The sequence below is a fragment of the Danio rerio genome, chromosome 19, assembly GCF_052040795.2.
Source record: "Danio rerio strain M-AB ecotype USA chromosome 19, GRCz13ab, whole genome shotgun sequence".
In the NCBI taxonomy this organism is placed as follows: domain Eukaryota; kingdom Metazoa; phylum Chordata; class Actinopteri; order Cypriniformes; family Danionidae; genus Danio; species Danio rerio.
In genome coordinates this window covers 22,722,944-22,745,309 of record NC_141039.2, presented here as the reverse complement: position 1 = coordinate 22,745,309, position 22,366 = coordinate 22,722,944, and the positions used below count along the sequence as shown (strand labels likewise).

At 35.3% G+C, this 22,366-nt stretch overlaps 1 protein-coding gene across 9 annotated transcripts in view; it reads right to left on the bottom strand.

The window, feature by feature from the left end:
- Window positions 1-3,063: 3,063 nt before the first annotated feature.
- The window catches only part of kcnh8 (potassium voltage-gated channel, subfamily H (eag-related), member 8), a 176,189-nt gene continuing 156,886 nt past the window's right edge, over window positions 3,064-22,366 (bottom strand). For 2 of the 9 annotated variants that reach the window (XM_087295644.2, XM_087295648.2), the window contains exons 16-18: window positions 21,640-22,138; window positions 3,737-3,821; window positions 3,064-3,549 (exon numbers count right to left, since the gene is read on the bottom strand). In XM_087295644.2, coding sequence (XP_087151770.2) covers window positions 3,739-3,821; window positions 21,640-22,138 — 582 coding nt within the window. In that variant the 3' untranslated portion in view covers window positions 3,064-3,549; window positions 3,737-3,738. Of the gene's footprint in view, window positions 3,550-3,592; window positions 3,822-20,164; window positions 22,139-22,366 lie in introns of those variants that run through there. The other 7 variants (XM_087295646.2, XM_087295650.2, XM_087295643.2 and 4 more) reach the window with 5 other exon arrangements.

Here is a 22,366-nt window from a genome sequence, read left to right as displayed (position 1 = left end):
ATCTTAATCCTACTAAAGTTATAACTGAACTAAACGGAAACGGAATTAAAATGCGGAGTATGCAGATATTAGTTTCATTATAGAAGTAAACACCGCAATCAAACTATTACCGTCATGTAGGACTTTTCGCTGCATTTTGTGACAAGATCTACACTGGAATTCTGTCTGTCTGTCTGATAGATAGATAGACATACAGACAGACATAGTCCTTCCTATACAAGGGGCTGGAGGTTGGCATGGATAGACAAACTCTTCTTATTAGGAAGAACCTGCCAGTCTGTCTGTCTGTTTGTCTGTCTGTCTGTCTGTCTGTCTGTCTGTCTGTCTGTCTATCTATCTATCTATCTATCTATCTAGTATAAGGAGGACTGTCTGTCTGTTTATCTATGCCTACCAACAGCCCCTTGTAGTAGGAGGACTATGTCTGTCAGTCTGTCTATCCAGTTATCAATCAGACAATATACTAGGGGCTGGAGTTATCTATTATTTATCAGATAGATATTCAAAGAATGACTATCTATCTATCTATCTATCTATCTATCTATCTATCTATCTATCTATCTATCTATCTATCTATCTATCTATCTATCTATCTATCTATCTATCTATCTATCTATCTATCTATCTATCTATCTATCTATCTATCTATATGTCTATTAGACAGACATATTCCTCCGAATAGGAGGCTGTGGTTAGCATAGACAGGAATTCTGTTCATCTGTCCAACAGATAGGTGGATAGACAGACAGGCAGACATAGTCCGCCTAATACAAGGAGGTGGTGGTGGGTATAGATAGAAGGGTTTGGTGTTGGGCAAAGAAAGACATAGACATAGGTGGGTAGTAACAAGTTACATTTACTTTGTTACATTTACTTGAGTAAAATTATTGGGTAACGAGTACTTTTTGAGTAGATTTAATTATGTGTACTTTTACTCTTACTCAAGTAAATTATTAGAGAAAAATCATTACTCTTACTTCACTACATTTGGCGGCGTTCCTCCATTACTGTCAAATGATAATAAATATGATCCATATGTTTTGTTTTGCAAGGGAGACTTGCGAGTTATACTGCGGTCATGCCATGGCCATCTGCGGTTCCGAGAAGGACGATCATGCTGTCTGTGTATTGAGTTTATCAGACCAGGTCACCCTGGCCTCAAGTTCAGTCTGTTTTCACTCCAAGTTGTCGACAACAATAGTCTGATAATGGGATGCACGCTGAACATTGAACTGACATAACAGCATATACATGAAGTCCAGCTCCAACCTGAAAAAAGTAAGTGTCAAAATTATCCCACTTTGAATCTTATTCATGGTAACTATGCAGGCCCATAGCCAGGGGGTTCGGGTGGTTGGAAAAACCCACCCCTCAATGACAAAGGTAGTCTAGAATTTGTCCCATAAATGAGTTCATTTGTCTTATTTTGACTGCTATCTATCTATCTATCTATCTATCTATCTATCTATCTATCTATCTATCTATCTATCTATCTATCTATCTATCTATCTATCTATCTATCTATCTATCTATCTATCTATCTATCTATCTATCTATCTATCTATCTATCTATCTATCTATCTATCTATCTATCTATCTATCTATCATCTATCTATCTATCTATCTATCTATCTATCTATCTATCTATCTATCGTCGCAGCTTGTGCAGTGAAGTGCCGATCAGGGTGCCCAGTGGAAGAGGGAGATGTCAATGTAGATCCTGCTGTCATCCTGGTCATGCTCTGCCATCGTTGTCGACGGCGTGTTTTAAGTACCCCTCTTGCAATGGCCTGCAGCTGTCCCTGATCAGCACATGATGAGACGTGATTACGGTGAGGGAGACGTTTCCATGGCGAACCTGAAGCCACACTGGCAGGTCTGTGCCCCCGCTTTCAATCCTGGCCAGTAGTACTGCTTTTGGAGCTCTCGGAGGGTGGCCTTTATCCCGCGATGTCCATGTGGAGTCATATGCAGAGCCATCTTCAGCTCCAGGATCCTGGAGCACGGTACCACCAGCCGATGTGTTTCTTCCCCCTGCCACCAAGTGATCCAATACAACAGACCTTCTTTGACGACAGAGTAACAGGCTGAGTGAGGCGCGGGCTGACGGACCTCCTGGTCCACCAGGCAGACTCTGGACCATCATTTCTGGAGGCTCCAATCCGCTCGCTGCTCTCCGTGTAGGAAAAGTCCAGTCGTGACCTGTAGCAAAGTGTCTGAGGAAAGAGAGACGTGTATCTTCAGTTTTTCTTAAAATTGATTCGTTGCTTATTACAGTATTAGTTATTTTTCCAATATGTACTTTATTGGGTACACCTTTCCAACTGCTCGTTAAAGCACATTGGATGTCACTCCTGTCAGCTAAGAACAAGAAACAAGGCTACAATTCTCACAGGCTCACCGAAATTGGACAATAGAAAATTGGAAAAACATTGCTTGGTCTGATGAATCAATTTCTGCAGCAACATTCAAATGTTAGGGTCAGAATTTGGCTTCAACAGCATAAAAGCATGGATCTATCCTGCCATGTATCAGTGGTGTAATGGTGTGGGGGATATTTTCTAAGCCAACTTTGAACCCACTAGTACCACTTAAGCGTGCCAACACCACAGCCTACCTGAGTATTTTTGCTGACCATGTCCATCCCTTAATGACCACATCTTCTGATCCATGTCATAAAGCGTGGATTATCTCAGACTGGTTTCTTCACATGACAAAGAGTTTACTGTAAAACTCAAATGGCCTCCACAGTCACCCGATCTCAATCCAATAGAGACTTGATATCATGTCAATATGGACCAAAATCTCTGAGGAGTATTTCCAGCATCCTGTTGAATCTATGCCACGAAGTGACTGACTCACCTGATGATGCCCTGAGATGTGATGCTAAGGGTGCAGAGGATTCTTATCAGTAACTGATTGGTGTTTATGTGTACTGTTTACTGAGAGTAAACCATCTTTTGTTGAATTCTGAGTTCATGTTCAGTTCATTACAATTATTCATCTTTCTTTTTGGAAAGTGTATTTGTATTATAGTCGTGTGATAAAAACAAAAGTCCAAATGCTGCTCATTGTTTATTATTGTGTCTTCAACTATTCTTGACAAGTAAGAGGTTATAGTAACAGTATTTCGAATTGATCTCACTGGTGTTTTCTAGGCAGTGTATTTATAGTTGGTGCATTTGTTAGGATTCTGCTAGGCCAAAGTTTTATTCTGATTGAAGAAAATATGTTTGAGATTTGTGCAAGTTTTGAGACTGTTTATAGTTGTGAGAACATGGGAAGTTAATTGTTTCATAAATTAGCAATCAATGAAAACAAGTGATTTTTTTTGACCATGTAGGGTTTTAAACCTGTAAATCTAAAGTTGGGACCGAAAATGGACACACAATTTTAAAGATAAAAGAAGATGAAAATTTACATCAATCTATGAGTTAAAAAGGATAATTCTACAGTTGACAACAAGTCTCATCCCCAGATTATTGAAATTATGTTTGGATAAAAAGACGGTGATTTCAACTTGGCGTCAGTCTCTTCGCTGATATACATCTGTGGCAGAACAAAAGTGGGAAACATGCGCAATACATCTGAGTTAATCCAATAGCTGTAGTCATTTATTTGCATTACAGGTTTTTCTCTAATAATATCAAAACAAAATAATAATTTAAATAACGTGATTACATTCCCAGTAGTATTGGAGAGAGTTTCACAAAGCTGTCCAGACAGAGAGATTTACCGTTACATTGGAATATAATTTCCACAGTCGCCAATCATATTGCATGCCTTCCCAGCAGTCTTTTCACATTTCCAGAAGCTTTCCTCTGTTTTAAAAGGTACAAAAATACACCTTTAGTTGAGATACATTCATAGAAATATAAAAATGTAAATTCCTATGCTAAAGCTTGGCATATGGCCTTTCTGTAACTGGCAGAGGGACGGAGAAGGGCAAGAACACAGTCTGTCGAGAATTGAAACTGATACAAGCCAGTGATGAAGCCTTTGGGGAGGGGGGCAGTTTCTGATCATATATCTGATAATAAACATACTTTCAAAATGTTTAAATGACTTATGTTATTATACCTGAAATGTCAAGTAGAATACATATGATATTAACTAAATCAGTCCCACCAAATGTGCTGGGTGTCACACCAGTTACACCAAATACTGTATGCTGGAATCACACCAAATGCGAATATGAAGTCCATGTGAATTAGAATGTGGCCGGAGACTTTTACATAAGTATTTTGATATACTTCCTACTGAAAATAAATAGAGGCGGTGGGGCTTTCTATTTGCACATAATTCCCTCATAGCAAACCAATGATAAGAGGCATGGTTAAGATCGAAGATTCTTATTCATTCATTCTTTTGATCGAAGATTACCAAAAATCACCCTTTTCTTTAGTAGAATAACTTGCAAAGATTAATGTTTGCCCTGAGGAATAACAATGTGCTGTAAAATAAACATAGTCAATTTTGATTTCATGCAAAATTTAACTATTCGCATGATTAAATTACATACAAAGTTAACACAAACGTGCAGATAGGCAATTTCTTTCAGAAGGTGTAATTGATGCCGAATGTGCAACGCATTTACCATGAATGTGCGAAATTTGCCTCAAATGTGTCTTCTGCATAGATTAAATAACATCCTGTGAGTAATTGCCTGGTGTGAACCCAGCTTTGCATTATACATACATATAAATTCTGTCAGGCAGTTTTCCAATAAGAGAATATAAGAGACAGTATGAAACATACAGAATTCACATAGAATGAAAGATAAATAGTTAAAGGGACAGTTCATCACATGCTAAAATTTATATCATCTACTCATTCTTATTTTATGAATCAAAAATGTTTATATTAGACTTGTTATCTTACAATTTTATTCTCAAGTCAAATATAATCTAATTTAAGAATCAATACTATTTGTTGGCATTACCATCAAATTAATATTATGATTTTTAAGAACAAACAAAATCAACACAAGACTAACTGAAATAAAAACTGAAATAAATTGGAACAACTGAAAATAAGCTAAATGCAAAAACAATATGAAACTAGAAAAACAAACTGATCCAAAAATAAAAATTCTAAACAGTCAAAAAAAACTGAAACTGAACTCAAATGATTTGCAAGCTAAAACTAAAAAGTTTGTAAATAAACAACATCGGTGGCACAGTGGGTATCGCTGTCATCTCACAGCAAGAAAGTCGCTGGTTCGAGCCCCTGCTGGGCCAGATGGCATTTCTGAGTTCTCACTATGTTCGCGTGGGTTTCCTCTGGGTGCTACGGTTTCTCCCACAAGTGGGCAAGCTAAATTGCATTACATAGTGTATCTGTGTATGTCTTGGACCTTCAGGTTGGGGGTTAAGTACTAACAACCCACCTCGTAAAATGAGATGTTCTGAAACACCAACATGGTGCGGCTAAATATCAACTTTGATATAAATGGCCCTGGGAGTGAGTAAAAGTGATAATAACAAAGTGATTAAAACTAACATTGAAATGAAAAAATGTAAACTACATATAATGTATTGTATTGCTCCAACTAAGGTCACTTATGAACAAATCAATTCATAAAAATAAATGAAACAAACTACCCTGAACTAGATAAATAAAAAACAATGAGTATAAACTAACAATAAGTAAAAAAAAAAAACAAACAAACAAACAAAAAACTGCAGACCAAAAAAAAAAAAAAAAAAGTCTAAACTAAAAACTATTTTTTTTTTTTTTTACAGTTTTCTCTTTCTCACCCAAAGGACATCATTTGGAACTTGGAAGAATGTGTGTATTGGGACTCAAAAATAACAACCTAAACATGGCTAGAAAAGTGTTTTTCACTGCAAAAATATCATTTGAGTTTTGGAAGGACACAAACATGAATAACTGATGGTATGATATTGATATCTGGATGAACTATCCCTTTTAGAATGAATCACTAAGTAAGGTCGACAGTGAAAACAGGAGTAGGAGGTTTGCAATATGTTCTCAGATTAATACTGTGAAATAGGAGGAAAGCGGGCAGAGCAAGAGAACGACAGAAAGAGAGAGAGACAGGAGAAGCAGACAGACCACATCTGTGCCAGAGAGAGACACGATTGACAGCAGGGGCCACTTTGCCACCGGCAAACCAATCCCTCAAGACCAGTCCTAAAGAGCAAGCAAACAGAAAGCCCCCCTTCCCCATGTCAATTCAACTTCTACTAATAATAAACTCCACGGTTTGACCAGCCCACCCAACCTCCCCCATCCCTCATGCCCCAGATCTAGGGATGGGCGATATGAACTACACCACAAAATGTTCACAGTATTTACTGCGATAACGATATCAGTAAAGACTATTTGTATGTATCCAACAAGCGACAAAACAGTCATGTTTGTTTAGTGAGAAGTTTTATCTTTCTATTTTTACTCCAAAAACAGGCTTTTGTATACACACTTGTAACGTAATATTTGTTTTATTACTACTGGAAACTAGAGGCCGAAACTACTCAAACTCTCCACATACGCATCACAGACACAACTATCTTTCAGAAAATAAGCTATATTTAAAAGATGAATGAAAACTGGTTCTAAACCAAAACATTTGTATTACTTAAAACAACAACAAAAAAACCTTTAGTTTAAATAAATAAACAATAATAGCTAAATAAATAAATAAATCCCTTTCATTTTACACACCCCTTACACGACTTTTTAAATGTAACTGTCTTGCTTTAAATTTTCTATGGCAATAAGTCAAGTTTATCATGACACACCCCTGATGATTTATACATATATCATGGTTTGCTTCATTTTTCTGTAAATATTGAAAACATCATAATTGAAATTGTGAAATATCTGATATTCTGATTTTCAAATATGTGTAAGAACAAGTATTTAATAATTTTGAATTTGATTATATATTTCAATTAATTACTTTATAAATTTTTTTTACACCTTTTATTTTGATAGGATAGTGGAGGACTGACAGGAAAATATTGGGAGCAGAGAGAGGGGAATGATTGACATAGGACCTTGAGTTGAGTATCAAACTCGGGTGGCCGTGAGAACCATGGTGCTATATGTTGGTGGACTTAACCACTAAGCTATTTGTGCTGACATAGAATTAGATTTTTGAGGGATGATGGGTGCTGCAATGTATTTTTTGCTGAGGAGAGATTGGAGCTGCTGGATTTACAACAGGTCAGTTCATCAACTTCTGTGTGATGACGATGTGAATAACGCACATCTTTTGATTACGTAAGTATGTTAGGTCATATAATTTTTGCTGTCTCCATATATATCAGTGTATATTTTGCAAACCATAAAGGTTATGTTTCACAAATATTTATGTGAACTTAAATATCTGATACCTAAAATAAATGTTATTTGTTTGAAAACACTGTTGAATTTTAATTTGTGACAAGTGTCATTTGTTTCTTTCTTTGGCTCATTTATAGTTGTCATGGAAAGTAGATTTATATTTAGATTCATATTTATATTTATCACACGATGCAATAAATATTCTAATAACATCCCAGTAATCGTGCACTCCAGGGACCAGCCTAGACTGATCACACCAGTGTGATCATACACGTTAAGGGGTTATATTTAATATATCAATTAAAATTAATTAAAAAAATAAGTAATAAATAAGTTGAAACTTAAGAACCTTCAACTCATCCAAAACTAACAACAATAAAGATTGGCAGCTATTGAAAGCTGTATTGAGAAGACAGAAATGAAACTAAAAGATTTTTGACACCAAAATAAAACAAAAAAGGGCACAATCAATATAAATAAGTAACAAATGAACAAACTGAAACTACATAAACTAAATCTGAGTTAAATAAACAAATCTGTAAAGGAATCAAATATGGAGATAAACACTATTGTGACAATATATAGTTTATCTGCTTTCTTCAAGCTGTTCTGGGTATAAAATATGTGTATAATGCAATACTAATCAACATAGCCTATATCATTGTATAGAATACTATAAATTCTCCTCATTCTGTGAGATAAAACCATGTCTAAAGTCAATTTGGAGTAAACATGTATTTAAATCTATTTATTTGTAAACTTGTATTACTCATGTGCTACCCTTAATGAAAATAAACCATGGATTATTCAACCATGGTGTTGTTAAACTACCCAAAACATGTCATCGTGGAGCCACTGCAAAGTTTAAAAATAGTAGAAAGTTTAACATTTGCATATCTCTCATAGTATTTCATTATAAAAAGTAAATATTGCAATGTCCAATCTGCCACAGGCCTAATGCAAATGATAACCAATGTGCCGAAAAACATTGTTAATCCACTTATACTATAATAAACCATGGTTCAATTATTAGGAAACTATAGCACATTTGTTATTTAAATGGAAAGTCTCTGAAAAAAGTTGGGAAATTGATGGCGTTGTGGAGAGACCCTCTCATACAGTGCTTTGGGTGTATGGTAATACAAAGTAAAAGCACTATATAAATGTGCATTACTTACTGTAATTACATCCCTAAATTTGGTAACATTATTACCGCAGGAAGACTAATACTCATCATGAGATGATTTTTTAAGGGTACATAACAAAAAATATCGCCCATCCCTACACATATTCCATTCTTTCAGAAACCTCTTTTACCAGTACATGGCTACAGTACAATAACTGGCGTTCATACTGGCACTCATACTCAAGTACATGCACTCGCATACGCATTGTGTAAGAGTCATCCCTGCTGTTCCTCCTGCCCTGAGGGCCAAGCAGAGGAGAATAGAGAGACGGTGTGTGTGTGTGTCAAGTTGACCTTCATGCATCTATGATGTCTAATGCACAACCCTACATGGCATCTCTACAACCTACTGCAAGGGTAATACTCTCCACCCTCTTCAGAAGTCATGCAATTAAAAACAACAAACAGGCAGAAGCTAAAGGGATATCTCGGAAACCCCTGGAAAGAGTTTAAACGCAAAGTAAACAATCAATCTGTTTTTGATGAAGAAGTTCATTATGACACTGTTGGATGAGGGTTTAGGCAGGGGTTGAATTAGAAAAGCTCTAAGTAGACTGCCGCTGAATTGAAAGTGAAAATGCAAAAGCACATGGCTTGATCTAAAATTTGCTAACTATCCACTTAAAGGGATAGTTCCCCCATAAATGAAAATGCATCCACTATTTATTTTCCCTCAAGTGGTTTCTGTGGTGGCCGAGAGAGATTAATGTGTTCCAATTTATGAAAACATGCAATTGCAAAAAATTCCTGCAAAAAAATGTGCTGCATCTTCCCACAACGCAAACAAATAAATAAAATGTGCTGCATTTTCCAACAACACTTGCAAAAAGAATCGAACACAGCCGAAATGTGTACATAGATATTTACATTAGATGACGTCTACGCTAATGTTGTATATTGAAGGAACGCGTCAATAGAGCAGCTATTTTAGTACAGGGCAGAACTCCTTTGAAATTAAAGTGGGATCAAGGTGCATGTGACTGACTACCCAGAGCGAGAGATATATACACATATATCTATGATCGGGAGTTTTCCCGGTGGTCAGTAGGTAATTTTTTTTAAATTATGAAAATTATAATTTTACATTACTTTTCAATATCTATGTATAAGGGATTGCACATGCATTCCTGACAAAGAGCGTGTGTTTGTGTGCATGGAAATGTATTATCCTCCCTCCCTGTTAAATTTTATCTAATCCATGTCCTGAAACACACTCCTTCTCCTGCTTTCACTTCTCATTCTAACGGAGGGAGGGATTAGTTTGTGAATCAATCCTCGTTATGAATGACTCGTTCACTTAGTCGACCATAGTACAAATTTTTGGCCCCTCAGCTTCTTGTTGTCATATTTCATTTACATTGTTTGCTTATTTTATTCAACAAAACTAGCATAAGCTTAATATTGAGTGTGAGTTGGCGCTACTTTGCCTTATGGTCAGGGCAGTAAGAGACTGTATTATCATCAATAAAGTTACTCGTTAACACAAAAGTTCGTAACATACAAAATCATAAAAAATGAAATCTTATATGAAATGTTCTGCCTTTATTCTTTGTTTTCTTTGTTCGCTCATTACTACACTCATTCGCAGCGCTAAAGACCAGCATGTTCAGTTTGGCTTTAGTCTTGACTAGTGCCCTGGAATGTCATTTGTCCTGTGAGCACTGTACAAATGTGGCGGTGCTGTTGACAGGGTCCGTATGCAATATCTAGTGTACCTGTATATATCTATGAAACATTTTAAGGGGACCCAAAAACACGACGGAGGCCGCTGTGCCATGACTATTGCTCAGTGAAGTTGTAGGTGATCTTTGAAAGGTGAGTTTTTTGTTTGTTTATTTTAACATCCCTTAAATCCTAACATTCCCTTGTCTTTAGTATTTTATTAGCCTAAAAAACCATAACCTAAATAGTCCATCATGGGTCTGTCATGTTATAGGGTCCCCATGAAACATTTCCGTTGTGTCCTGTGCTATTTGAAATTGTTGTGAGAAATTGCAGTGTATTTTTGTAAATTTTTTGGGTTGTGAAAAAATGGAGCCCTTTTTATTCATTTGTTTACATTTCGAGAAAATACAGCGCAGTTTAGTGTCTAATTTGTATGCGTTCAGTCATACGAAAATGTACGATTTTAAAAAGGATTAAGCACCCAACCCTGCCCCTACACCCAACCGACATTGGGGGATGAGCAAATTGTACTAAATTGTACGAATGAGATCGTACAAATTCAGAGGAATTAGCCACAAAATCAAAAAGTTACGCATTGCTGTGAGATTGTTGAAATATTTTCTTTCATGTTCAGCAGAATAAAGGTTTAAGAAAGTAAATGATGACAGAATAAAAATTTTTGAGTGTACATTGGTTGTACAGTAGTCCCTCGTTAACCGCGGGAGATACATTGTAAAAATAGCATGCATTAGTTGAAATTTGTGAAGTAGTCCGCTTTAATATGTACAATTATTATATATGTTATATATGTTATATATGTTATATATATATATATGTTTTAAGGCTGTAAAACCTCTCACTACACTCTTTAAACACTTTTCTCTCGTTTAAACACTCGCATCACTTCTACCTTTCTTTAGCATGTCCAGAAGTCCTACTTTTTGTGCGATGATTAGCATCTTCCTCCGCCTTTTGGCAGTTTGTTGGGGAGAAAACTTTCAAACATACAACACTTCAGAGTCACACTGCTAGTGATCAAAGATTTATGTAAATTTGGCAAGCTGAACGCATTTTGTAATATATAGTTGGCATGGCATGAAGGAGACTGATTGACAGTGTTCTACAGCCAATCAGGATTTTTTCTCTCTTTTAATTTTTTTTTTCTATTTTAATTTATTATATAATTTAAAAAAATTGTATTTAGTTTTTTTTTTTTTTTACATGTTTTAGAATATCTTATTTTGATTTCAAGAGAATAAAGTTGGACAATTAAATTAAATTTACAAATAACAACGCTTTAACAGCATGTAATGCTGCATGATTTCAGTGCAACCAGACACACCAAATGCAACACAACAGAGACATTTAAACACCACACACATTCAGAAGGGCAGAATAGTCTGCTGCACTCCCAATGAAGTGGTACGGTTTAGAATTTGATGCAGAACACAAAAATGCTTATCAGGACGAAGAACACAATGTGCTGTAAAAAAGCATGTGAAATTGTACCAAAAAAAAAAAAAAAAGAGAGACCCCGAAAGTTGAACCGCGTTACGGCAAGGGTACAATTTGTCCCCTTAAAACATTTCTGTTGTGTTTCAGTCTATTTTAAAGGGTTGTGAATGCAGTGTGGTTTTTGTGAATTGTTTTGGTTGTGAGAAAATGTAGCGCTTTTATTAATTTGTTTACATTTTGAGAAAATGCAGCGCAGTTTAGTGGCTATTTCGTATGAATTCAATCATAAGAAAATGTATGATTTTAGAAAGGATGTGTGGCACCCAACTCCGCCCCTAAACCCATCCCCACTATGGGATAAGCAAATTGTACTAAAATGTACAAATGAGATCAAACAAATTCATACAAATTAGCCACTAGATCAAAAATTTACAAATTGCTGTGAGATTGTTGAAATATTTTCTTTCATGTTCAGAAGAATAAAGAAACTCATAAACTTTTGAAACAAGAAAACTGTGAGTAAACATAATTTTCATTTTTTAGCAAACTCTCTTTAACGAAGTGAATCAAATGAGAGCAAATTCGAGCACTAAAGGAATGAACTTAAAAAATAAAGTTGGACAACTAAATTAAATTTTCAAGTAACAACGCGCTTTAACAACAGGTAATGCTGCATGATTTCAGTGCAACCAGACACACCAAATGCAGCACAACAGAGACATTTAAACACCACACACATTCAGAAGGGCAGAATAGTCTGCTGCACTCCCAATGAAGTGGTACGGTTTAGAATTTGATGAATACATATTAAACCTTTTTAGCACTGTTAAAAGTACAGTACTTGCTTTTGCTTTTTTTTGATGGTGGTAGATCTAATGTACTACTCGTGGATGTAGTATGGCAATAAATGTTTCGAAAAATGGTATTCAGATTCTCACTGGTAAAATTGAACACTGAATAAAGCACATAATCAGTACCTGAGATGATAATTGTCATAGTAGTTTTTACTGCTGTTAAGCAGCAACATTGCAGACATTTAAACGGCTTCTAAAATAGAAATTTTGTGCAATGTCATCACAAATGGTTTAGACAAAACCATTGTGATTTTTTCTGCTTAGATTGTAATAATAAAATGTTAGATTTTTTACACAGTGGCCCTATCATACATGCGGCGCAATAAGGCGGAAGACGTGCATGGTGTGATTTGTTGCCATTTTTAGATCAGTGCAACTGTAATTTTCATGTGTTATTTAAACATCATTTATGTAGTATTATAGTCTTTATTAATATGTATAATAGGCTTTTTACGTTCATTCAAGTTTAAAGTTTTAGCAGTATCATTGTTTGCTGTTGTATTTTTATTAGTTTATTGTATATTTCCAATTTAACTTATTTTTTTATTTAGGTTCAATAGTTGTCCTTTTAAATGTAAAAAATAGATATGAAAAAAACTATTTATTTCTGTTAGTAAGATACATTTCCAATTATAAGTTTACATTTTTCTTATTTTATTTGTACCTAATTCTATGTAATATCTGGGGCCCTATCAAACAACTGGCGCAATCAGTAGCAAGACGTGTTTGGTGTGATTTGTTGCTATTTTCAGACCAGCACAACCTTAATTTTTTCATTTTGCACCATGTTGTTTAAATAACAAATCCATTTTCGCCACTTTGTGGATTCATGGTTGCTCTGGTCTATAAAGGAGGCGTGTTAAGGCGCATTGTTGGCATGTTGCTATTTTGAAGAACTGAAATTGACTGCGCCACTGACCATCCAAAAGCCTGTCTAAAGTCCAGCACAGAGCGCGTTAGTTATGCACCTACATGTATGTGGGTTTAAACGCGTACACATTGCTTAATATACACAGGATTTAAAACAATACACAAATATCTTTACATATGAAAATAATTTTTACATAAGGATTAAATTGTTACAAAAAAATATTACTTCCTACATACATATAAAAACCACTGCCTCCATGCCTTCTTCATACCTCCATGCCTTTTTTCCAATTCATTTATGACAATTTGCATTTGTATAATGTTATCATTATTATCAGTATTGTTTATACTGTATATGCATATTTATATTTGTTTTAATAAAAAAACTAGTTTAGATTTATCCACCTGTCGGGTTTTGGAGATGTATACATCACCATATGGGACATAAGAATAGGACATGTGTTTGGATAGGCTAATGGCTGTCTTCAGTGGAGTAAGTACAACACCGTTTTTTTATCCAAGAAAGTAAAGGAGTAAAGTAAAGAAAAAGAAAAGGTAAAAGGGCTGAATTGAAGATGCTCGTTCTTTATTCTCCCCCAGATTGTTTGTTTAACTGTTTTCTCTCTATAGTGAAGCATTCATTTTTTCCACTTATGAAGTAAGTGTAAATAGCAAATGCACCATGACGCGATGCAACTGACTCTTAAAGGGAATGGGAAATGAGACTCTGATTGGTTTAATGCATGTTATGCTCAAAACACACCCATAAATAATTAAAATAATAAGCACAACCCTGTTAGACCATGTGCAAAGCGTATTTTTTCATCCTTAAAATAGCAAAAGTGGATTCACACACGCCCTTAATGATTTTGCGCCATGCACTTTAGATTTTGTACCTAGATCGTTAAAATTGAGCCCTTGCTTTAAAAGATGTGATTTCAGCTTTGTTCGCTTAATGAAAATTATCTGTAGTTGTTTTAAGTTTTAGGCAACATTAAAAACACTGATACGACCTGATATAGCTCTTAAATATGTTAAAAATAAAGAAACAAATTACAATATATTTGTAAATTAACAAACAAATATACAAGCTAATAAATAATAACTTTTCATAAAAATATTCATCAAATAATATTAACAAACCTATTTGCAATGTGTTGTCTTACTTTTAGTAGTGGCTTTTAAGAGGGGATGCAGTTTCCGAAAGGCATTTAGCATGCTGTCCTTGTGCTTTGATGTAGCATGCTAAAAGTCTAACAGTTACCTTAACACAGCCAGCACTTTAAAACCTTCTTCAAGAAGTTTCATCTCTGAATTCATCCCCCTTTTAAAGCCTCGCTGCCACAGCCATCAAAGAACAGCTTTTGTAACAAACTCACCACCTTTAGCAATATATTTCAAGACAATTACTGTCAATCCTCAGATTGCCCACAGTGAGCAATGTTCCTATTATTATGAGTAATCCATCTCTTTTTTTATATCTTAGGACTGGTAGTTTTGTGCAATTAAAGTTCAGTTATTTAGCCTATTAGCTGAATATCTGTCAGCTTATTGCTTACTATTTTACGTTATCTTTTCATGTGTGACTAGGCGGATTAGCCTCAAATGTACGTGACATGACTACTATTAATTATACTGTGTTTTCTTAAGACTGACTAGCTGTACAGGCGACACCTCAGCTAGTTAATTTGTTAAACAAATAAATCAGGCAGATGCAGTGTACTTTTACACCATGCAGAGCTAAATCTGACTAAATTAGAGGATAAAGTCTGTTACTAAGAAGAAGCTTGATTAGAAGATCTTGTTTAAGCATGCATTATTTCTGATTAAAAAATGATTTTATATAAATATATGAATATAAATTAGCTGTCTCAGTGAGAAAGCATTAAGATTAGAGTCTCTCTTCATTTTTGTTTCCATACAAATACACATGTCTGTTTATTGATTGATTGAGCTACAGTGTCTTATGGTCTTGTACTTACACTGAAACATGATAAACTATGTGTGGAATTATGTCAATGGTTTTATGATAGAGGTTACTCTACAAAATGGATTAAAGAAGCTGCAGCTCGTTTTGAAAATATGGATCAAAAAGAATCCTTGGTTCGAAAATCATAGAAACAAAGATTTCTTATATTATTCAGTATTCGGCTTTAAGTAACGAGTTTGCAAATATAGTACAAAAACATTGGCCGAATTTGAAATTTAGATTCTGCTATGAGACACTGTTGTAAAGATCCTCCATGAATTGTTTTTAAATGAGCCCTTAACTTGTTAGTGAGAGCGGATCAAGGTTCTGAACATTCTGATAATCCTTTCTCAGTCCCTGAAGGTAATTATAGATGTGGTCAATGCGCACAGTGTAACTTCACAACTATATTTCAGTTTTTTTTTTGTCATCCCCATTCAGTTAAGCTGCTGAAGATTAAAGGTGTGATTTCTTTAAAGGTGCAGTAGGTGATCTGCCAAAATGCAAACCGCTTAGCATATTATCTTTGGATATTATCTTTTATCCATGTCATTTACCAGTTAGTGTTTAGCCAGCGCCGTGCAGGAATTACATTTATTACTTAGCCACACTTATATGCTATTTCTGAGCGAATATTCAAAGTAGCATGGTAAACAGTACAGGAGGGCTGTCATTGTTAAAAAAATGACCCAATGTGAATATAAAAGCAACTTCAGCTCAATAAAGCAGGTTAGGCGGAATAGCGATATTTACTGATATTTTGTTGCTAAAGTTAACAAAAATCTACATTATCAATGCTGTAAAAGGACTTTATAAAACTGAAAATAATCACATCAATCGGGAGATTTCAGTGGCTGAACAACACGTTTGTGCATATAATTCATTCATAACAACACAATCTAACATAAGCTTAGCCTGACTAAAATAGTTTTAAAACAGAACATTACCTGTCTAATAGTAATACTTCAGCCATGGTGTCGTCCTTCCTCCAGCGTGCTAAAGTAACTCCAATATTGATTCAGGTTTTTAAAAGTTTCAATTCAGCATTTGATTTCTCCCAGTCTGTCTTGTGACCTTGCAGAAACGCCAACCGAGCACAGAAATGCCAACCAGCCAACCATTCGAACCAGCGACCTTCTTGCTGTTAGGCGACAGCACTCCCTACTGCGCCACAAAAATTGTTTCTGAAGACAATCAACTACTGCACCTTTAAATTTAAATTTGGATTCTGATTTGAAATCTATTTTGTAATTGTATGTATGTCTCTCATATTGACATTCAAAAAATCCCGTTTACTGGCTTGTTGGTAGATTGATGTGATTATTTGTTGCAGATGTGATGCGTTATATTACTGAATACTTTGTCTCTGAAGAAGTTTAAATTTGGATGTTTATTTGAAATCTTTTTTGTAACTGTATGTATGCATCTCATATTGCCATATGTATTATGTTGCATGTGTGTGTATTTGCTTACTGGCTTGTTGGTTGATTGGGGTGATTATTGTTTGCAGGTGTGATGTGTAGAGCTGTACTACTATTTCTTGAGTTCTCCAATTGTTTTATTTACCCTGATGAAGACCATGTAGGTCGAAACGTTGTTATATATAAAAAAATTATCATTAGAAATGACACTAGAAATTAGTAATTATAATTGCAATGTAAAACCTGAAAAACACTATTAATTTTTAAATGAAAATCAGGACCGGGGGGGCCCAAGTCGGAGCACTCACTCTGGTCCCCTATGCTCTGAGCTGCTTTGGGAAATTTTAAGTTGAACCAAAACACTTGATTACAGCTGGCTTAAGATTGGCAAGCTAAATTCAGGACCATGCAACCTGCAGAACCTGGGAACTTAAAAAAAATACAAATCAATTTAATTACAAATCAGTGGTGTTGATAAAGCAAAACATAATAAATCTGCAACATTTATTTACAAGTGTTTATCTTATGAGGGACTTAAATTACCCATAATAAAATCTCATATACAGTGCGCAGTATAACTGAATATTTGAAAAATATTTTTGTCCATTTCTCAGTGAATATAGGTCATATATTTTGGTGCATTTGAACAAAACAGATTTATTAAAAAAAATATTTTAGTCACCTAACATCTTTAGAAATAGAACAATTATATTCATGCAAAATATTGGGAAACTACAAAATATCAACCAAATTTTATAAATGTTTTGTTTCTTCAATTTTGCTCTTTTTTTATTCTATATTAAATATTTTCCCCTAACATATACAATTGGGTGTAATAATTCTGAACCATTATTATAAATTATTTTGTTAGACTAGCTTCAGATTTGGCTTCAGTACTCATTAATCTAATGTATAATATTGTAAAGCTTCCTATAAAAACTATCATTTAAATGAGAGATTTGTGAAGGGTGTATATATATGTTCAGCACTGTATGACTATATATATGCAAATGACATATATGACATACAAGTTGTGTATGTAGTAAAATCATTCCAATTTATGCTGAAAACTTCAAATTGGATTTAATCTTTTGACATGCACACACTGGATGAATAAATCTTTTCTTTCTTTCCTGCTTTAACTTTTCTTTGTTTGTTTTAAAGAAGCAGACTTGAAGTTGAAGTGAAGCGGTTAGTCAAGTTTACATTCTTTTGTAATATGATTTTCACTTTAATGATAATCTGCGTACAATATAACTATTTTTTTTTAAAAATGACATGTTTTGCTATAGCTTTTAAAGCATGGGCACTATCGTCTCGACATACAGCAGTGTCTGATGATACAGGGTTGGTTGCTTTTGCAAAGGTGAATATGCTCAGTAGAAGTAATGGACTGACCAAAATTTGGACTGGAAGGACAAGTTTGACCTAACGCACTAAGCCATCGCAGAGCTGGTTCAAGACAAGCATTTATACTTTTTTTTTTTTTTTACTGTTTTTAGAAAATGAAAGATTGTTTTGTTTTGCTTTACTTTGTTCCATTATCTGTATCACACCAGTCCAGTGCTGCCTGACTAGCAGATTCATATTAAGTCTAAGGATGCAAAAGACGATCCATGACTTCACACTTAACTAAGTCACATCTGTTTGGTTTATGTCGAGACATTCTTTTATCCGAAATGTATGAAGGACTTATAAAAACTGCCTAGTGAAAAAATGTGCTGAACTTAGCTTGAACACCAACAGGGGTATCACGGGAAGCATATAGGTTCTGCCTCCCTGCCATCGGTTACTAGACATTGTTGAATGCCAGACATACAGGCAATGCTGGACAGAGAATGGAACAAAGAAAAATAAAAATATGTTGTTGCAGATTCAGTTTTAGTCAACAAAATTTCTAAAGAAAAAATGAAGTGTGAGCTAACTATCTGCTCTTGAAACTCCAACTGGAAAATTGATTTTTTAAAAGGTGTCAAATAATGACTATATTAATATGCTTTATAACATATGTCTAAATTAATAAACTTAATTCCTGGAGGGCCACAGCTCTGCACAGTTTTTCTCCAGCCCTAATCAGACACCTGATCCAACTAATCAAGGTGTTAAAGACTACTCTTGAACACCTTGATTATTTGGATCAGCTGTGTTAGAATAAGATCAGAGCAAAACTATGCAAAGCTGTGGCCCTCCATGAATTGAGTTTGAGACCTACGGTACAGTATGCTTTATAAGAAAATACTAATACAGTTTTTCTTGACTGATGTCAATTTTAATCTTTTCCATGATTGACTGACATTTGAATTATTGATCAATTAATAGATTAATCAGTAATTTTAATGCTTTAACACACGCTTATTGGAAATATGTGCAAAGTGCTTCAGCTTACATATTTGTAAAACTTTAAAAACATACTTATATAAATGTTTGAATGCAGTTTATAAGTAAAATGAAAGCTATTGGGCAGTATTACGCAAACAACGTTTGTTCCTTAACACACTAATGATATTTAAAGTAATATATTATCAATAAACCTCTTTCAAAATTACCTCTTTCAACAACACTGCATAGATAAATAACAAAAAAAAAAAAACTTTAAACATGTCCATGAACTAATATAGAATATGTTTGCCCTATCTGTCTATCTCTATATGGAGAACTTTTCCGATGTGGTCAGTTTTCTCGGAAGCTCACATTGTATGTTGTACTTGTGATGTAGAGAACTCTGGAGTCTGGTGAAGCATGATACTACAAAAGTGATTAAAGCAATAAAAAACTATGTGATCGCAGAGCACATTTGTCTGACGTTTGCTTTTGAAAACAGTAAGTTTACATGGACACCAATGATCCAATTTTATTCCGATTAAGACAATACTCTGATTAAGAGTAAACAGCGATTTATGATTACCTTAATCCGAATAAAGTCATAATCGAACTAAACAGAAACATGTGGAGTATGCTAATATTAGTCCCATTATTGAAGTGCAGTACAGACATGTAAACACCGCAATCAAACTGTTATCGTCATTTCGGACTTTTCGCCATGTTTTGCGACAGGATAGTCTATACACACTATTCTCTGCATCTACCGACCACAGACACCTGCATTGCAAAATGCAGAGGTTTCTTTTCCCATACGGCGTTCAGTATCAAATTATATTAAAATATGAACTTCCAGCAGTTCATACTTGCATGATATATCTCTTTTGTCACAGGGGGCATGCATAAAATGCTCCTGAATATACTGTAAGTGAAAGTGCCAAACTGCAGTTAAAGTCGACAAACTATAAACAAAACACCCAAAAAAACACGAAAATCTGAAGGAAATGCGGATAGCGTGATGACGCAATGCATTAATCGAATTATGTGCAATAAACATGTAAAACATGCATTCAAAATGCAAATCATATAAACACCTTAATCATATTATCGTCTTATTCAGATTAAGGCAAATAATTCGATTACTGATGTCCATGTAAACTTAATCACTGTTGGGTTTTGGTCTGTGGCTTAGAAATTAAGACTTTTATCTAAAACATATAACGAAAACCCCCTAAGTAAATTATTATTCACTGAGGTACATATTTCTAATTAATCTGTAATAATGTGATGTGTCTAGTTCAGTAGTACATTGTCACTAGCATGACAGCGTGCTATTGACACTCAAAAATGCAAGGATCCTCACCCAAAGTGAAAAGTTTTTTTCAGTAAGTAAAAAGATAAGACTGTTAAAAGAGTCAGATGCATAATTTAATAAAACCATTTAATGAATAAATATAAATATAATGACTAATTTACAGTTCCTCAGATGTACACACTGGCGACTGGTGTATGTTTGGATCCATGTGTTTTTATTATTTTAAGTGTGTTTACTACTCAAATCTGTACATTAAGGAAAATCTGGAAGATGTGAAATGGCCAACATTAGTCACGAATGTCCAAGATGCATTAAAGGCTTATGCTATTTAGTTATTAGCCCACTTCATTCGCCTTCATGCAGAATAAAACTTCCCACAGATCAAATTTAATATTATATGATCATAATCTAAATGCACCAATTGAGGTAGATAATATTTAAAGGCATAGTTCACCCCAAAAATGAAAATTCTGTCATATTTTACTCATTATTTACTTGTTCCAAACTTTTTTTTGGTCCTCTGTTAAACACAAAAGAAGATATTCTGATGAATCTTGAAAATTTACATCCACTGACTTCCATAGTATCTTTTGTTCTACTAGGACATCTATAGCTACAGTTTTTTAACCTTCTTCAAAATATCTCCATTTGTGTTCAACAGAAAAACAGAAACTCATAAAGCTTTAGAAATGCTTGAGGGTGAGTAATTGATGAGTAAATTTTTCTTTTGTGGTAAACTATCCTCTTAATGGTCTGATAATGATTTTCACAACACGATGACCCCGGGCGGTAAACTGATACGTCGTTCTGCTTCTCCTAGCATACCAGAAATCATTCTCTTGCATTTGCTGTAAGTTTTGCATGTGAGCACTTCAAAACTATTCATGTTAGTGACATCCATGTTTAGTCAAAACTCAATATTATGTACTAATTTAATCATTTGTTAGCCTCCCATCAAATAATGATTTGCAGTTCAAGGTATTACCTGCTGCATATTTGTGCTAATTGTAAAATGAACTATTTCCGAGCGCAAACAAGTTTTTTTTTATTATCTCGAGATATCCCTTTAGCTTCTAGTATTGAAAGACATGCCGTTAGATAGATTATCTTAAAAACTGAGATGGTAAACACGTAAATCTTCGAAGGAACCATTGCTCCATGGCTTTGGCAGTGCGTGTACCACTTATCTGATCAGTCCAGTCCTGAGTCCAGGTCAACACGCAGATTTTTTTTCCAGTGGAACTTGTCTGTTTTGAAGGTTAATTGCTACAAACCTAGGGACCTGAGATCCTCCCCTTCTCCCAGCGATGGCTGTCCCACTCGGGGTAAAGTTCCAGGGGCATGTGGGATGTGTTGGTGAGGTTGTGGATGAGGTGTCTCCAGGCTTTGCGAGCGGGTCCGGGCGACTGCACTGTGTGGAGAAAGGGTCAGTAACGGCTGTCTGAATCTGTCCATATGTGGTGTTGTGGAAAGTGCAATGGGAAAGGAACCCGGAGATGTGGTTGGGCAGAGCACCTGTAGTTCTTGTGGTCTGAGTGGAAGCGATATAAGGCCTCCAGGATGTATTCCGGGGTGCATCGGCGAAGGAAAATTTGGGCTGGACCAGGATGAGCCCTGGCCCTGGAAGGGGACGGGAGGAGAGGGATGTCCCGAGGTAAAGGTGGATGTGTAGACACCTGGTGTTTGTGGTGAAGCCATCATGGATTCGATGAGAAAGGCAAGACTCCGCATGACTCGTCCCAGTTCAGCCACCTCTCGTCCCAGGGAACTTACCTGTAACACACATAACCGTTAACAAGTGTCACTTTTGACATTGACATTCATTAGGAAACAGCGTTAGGGCCCTATCATACACCCGGTGCAATTCGGCGCAAGCCGCAACGCAATTGTTGTTTGGTATTGGTATTGCTTGGCGCAAGAGTCGTTTTGACTTTGTGCACCACGCTGTTTAAATAGCAAATTCATTTGCGCTCATGTGGTCGCCCATAGGCATTCTGGTCT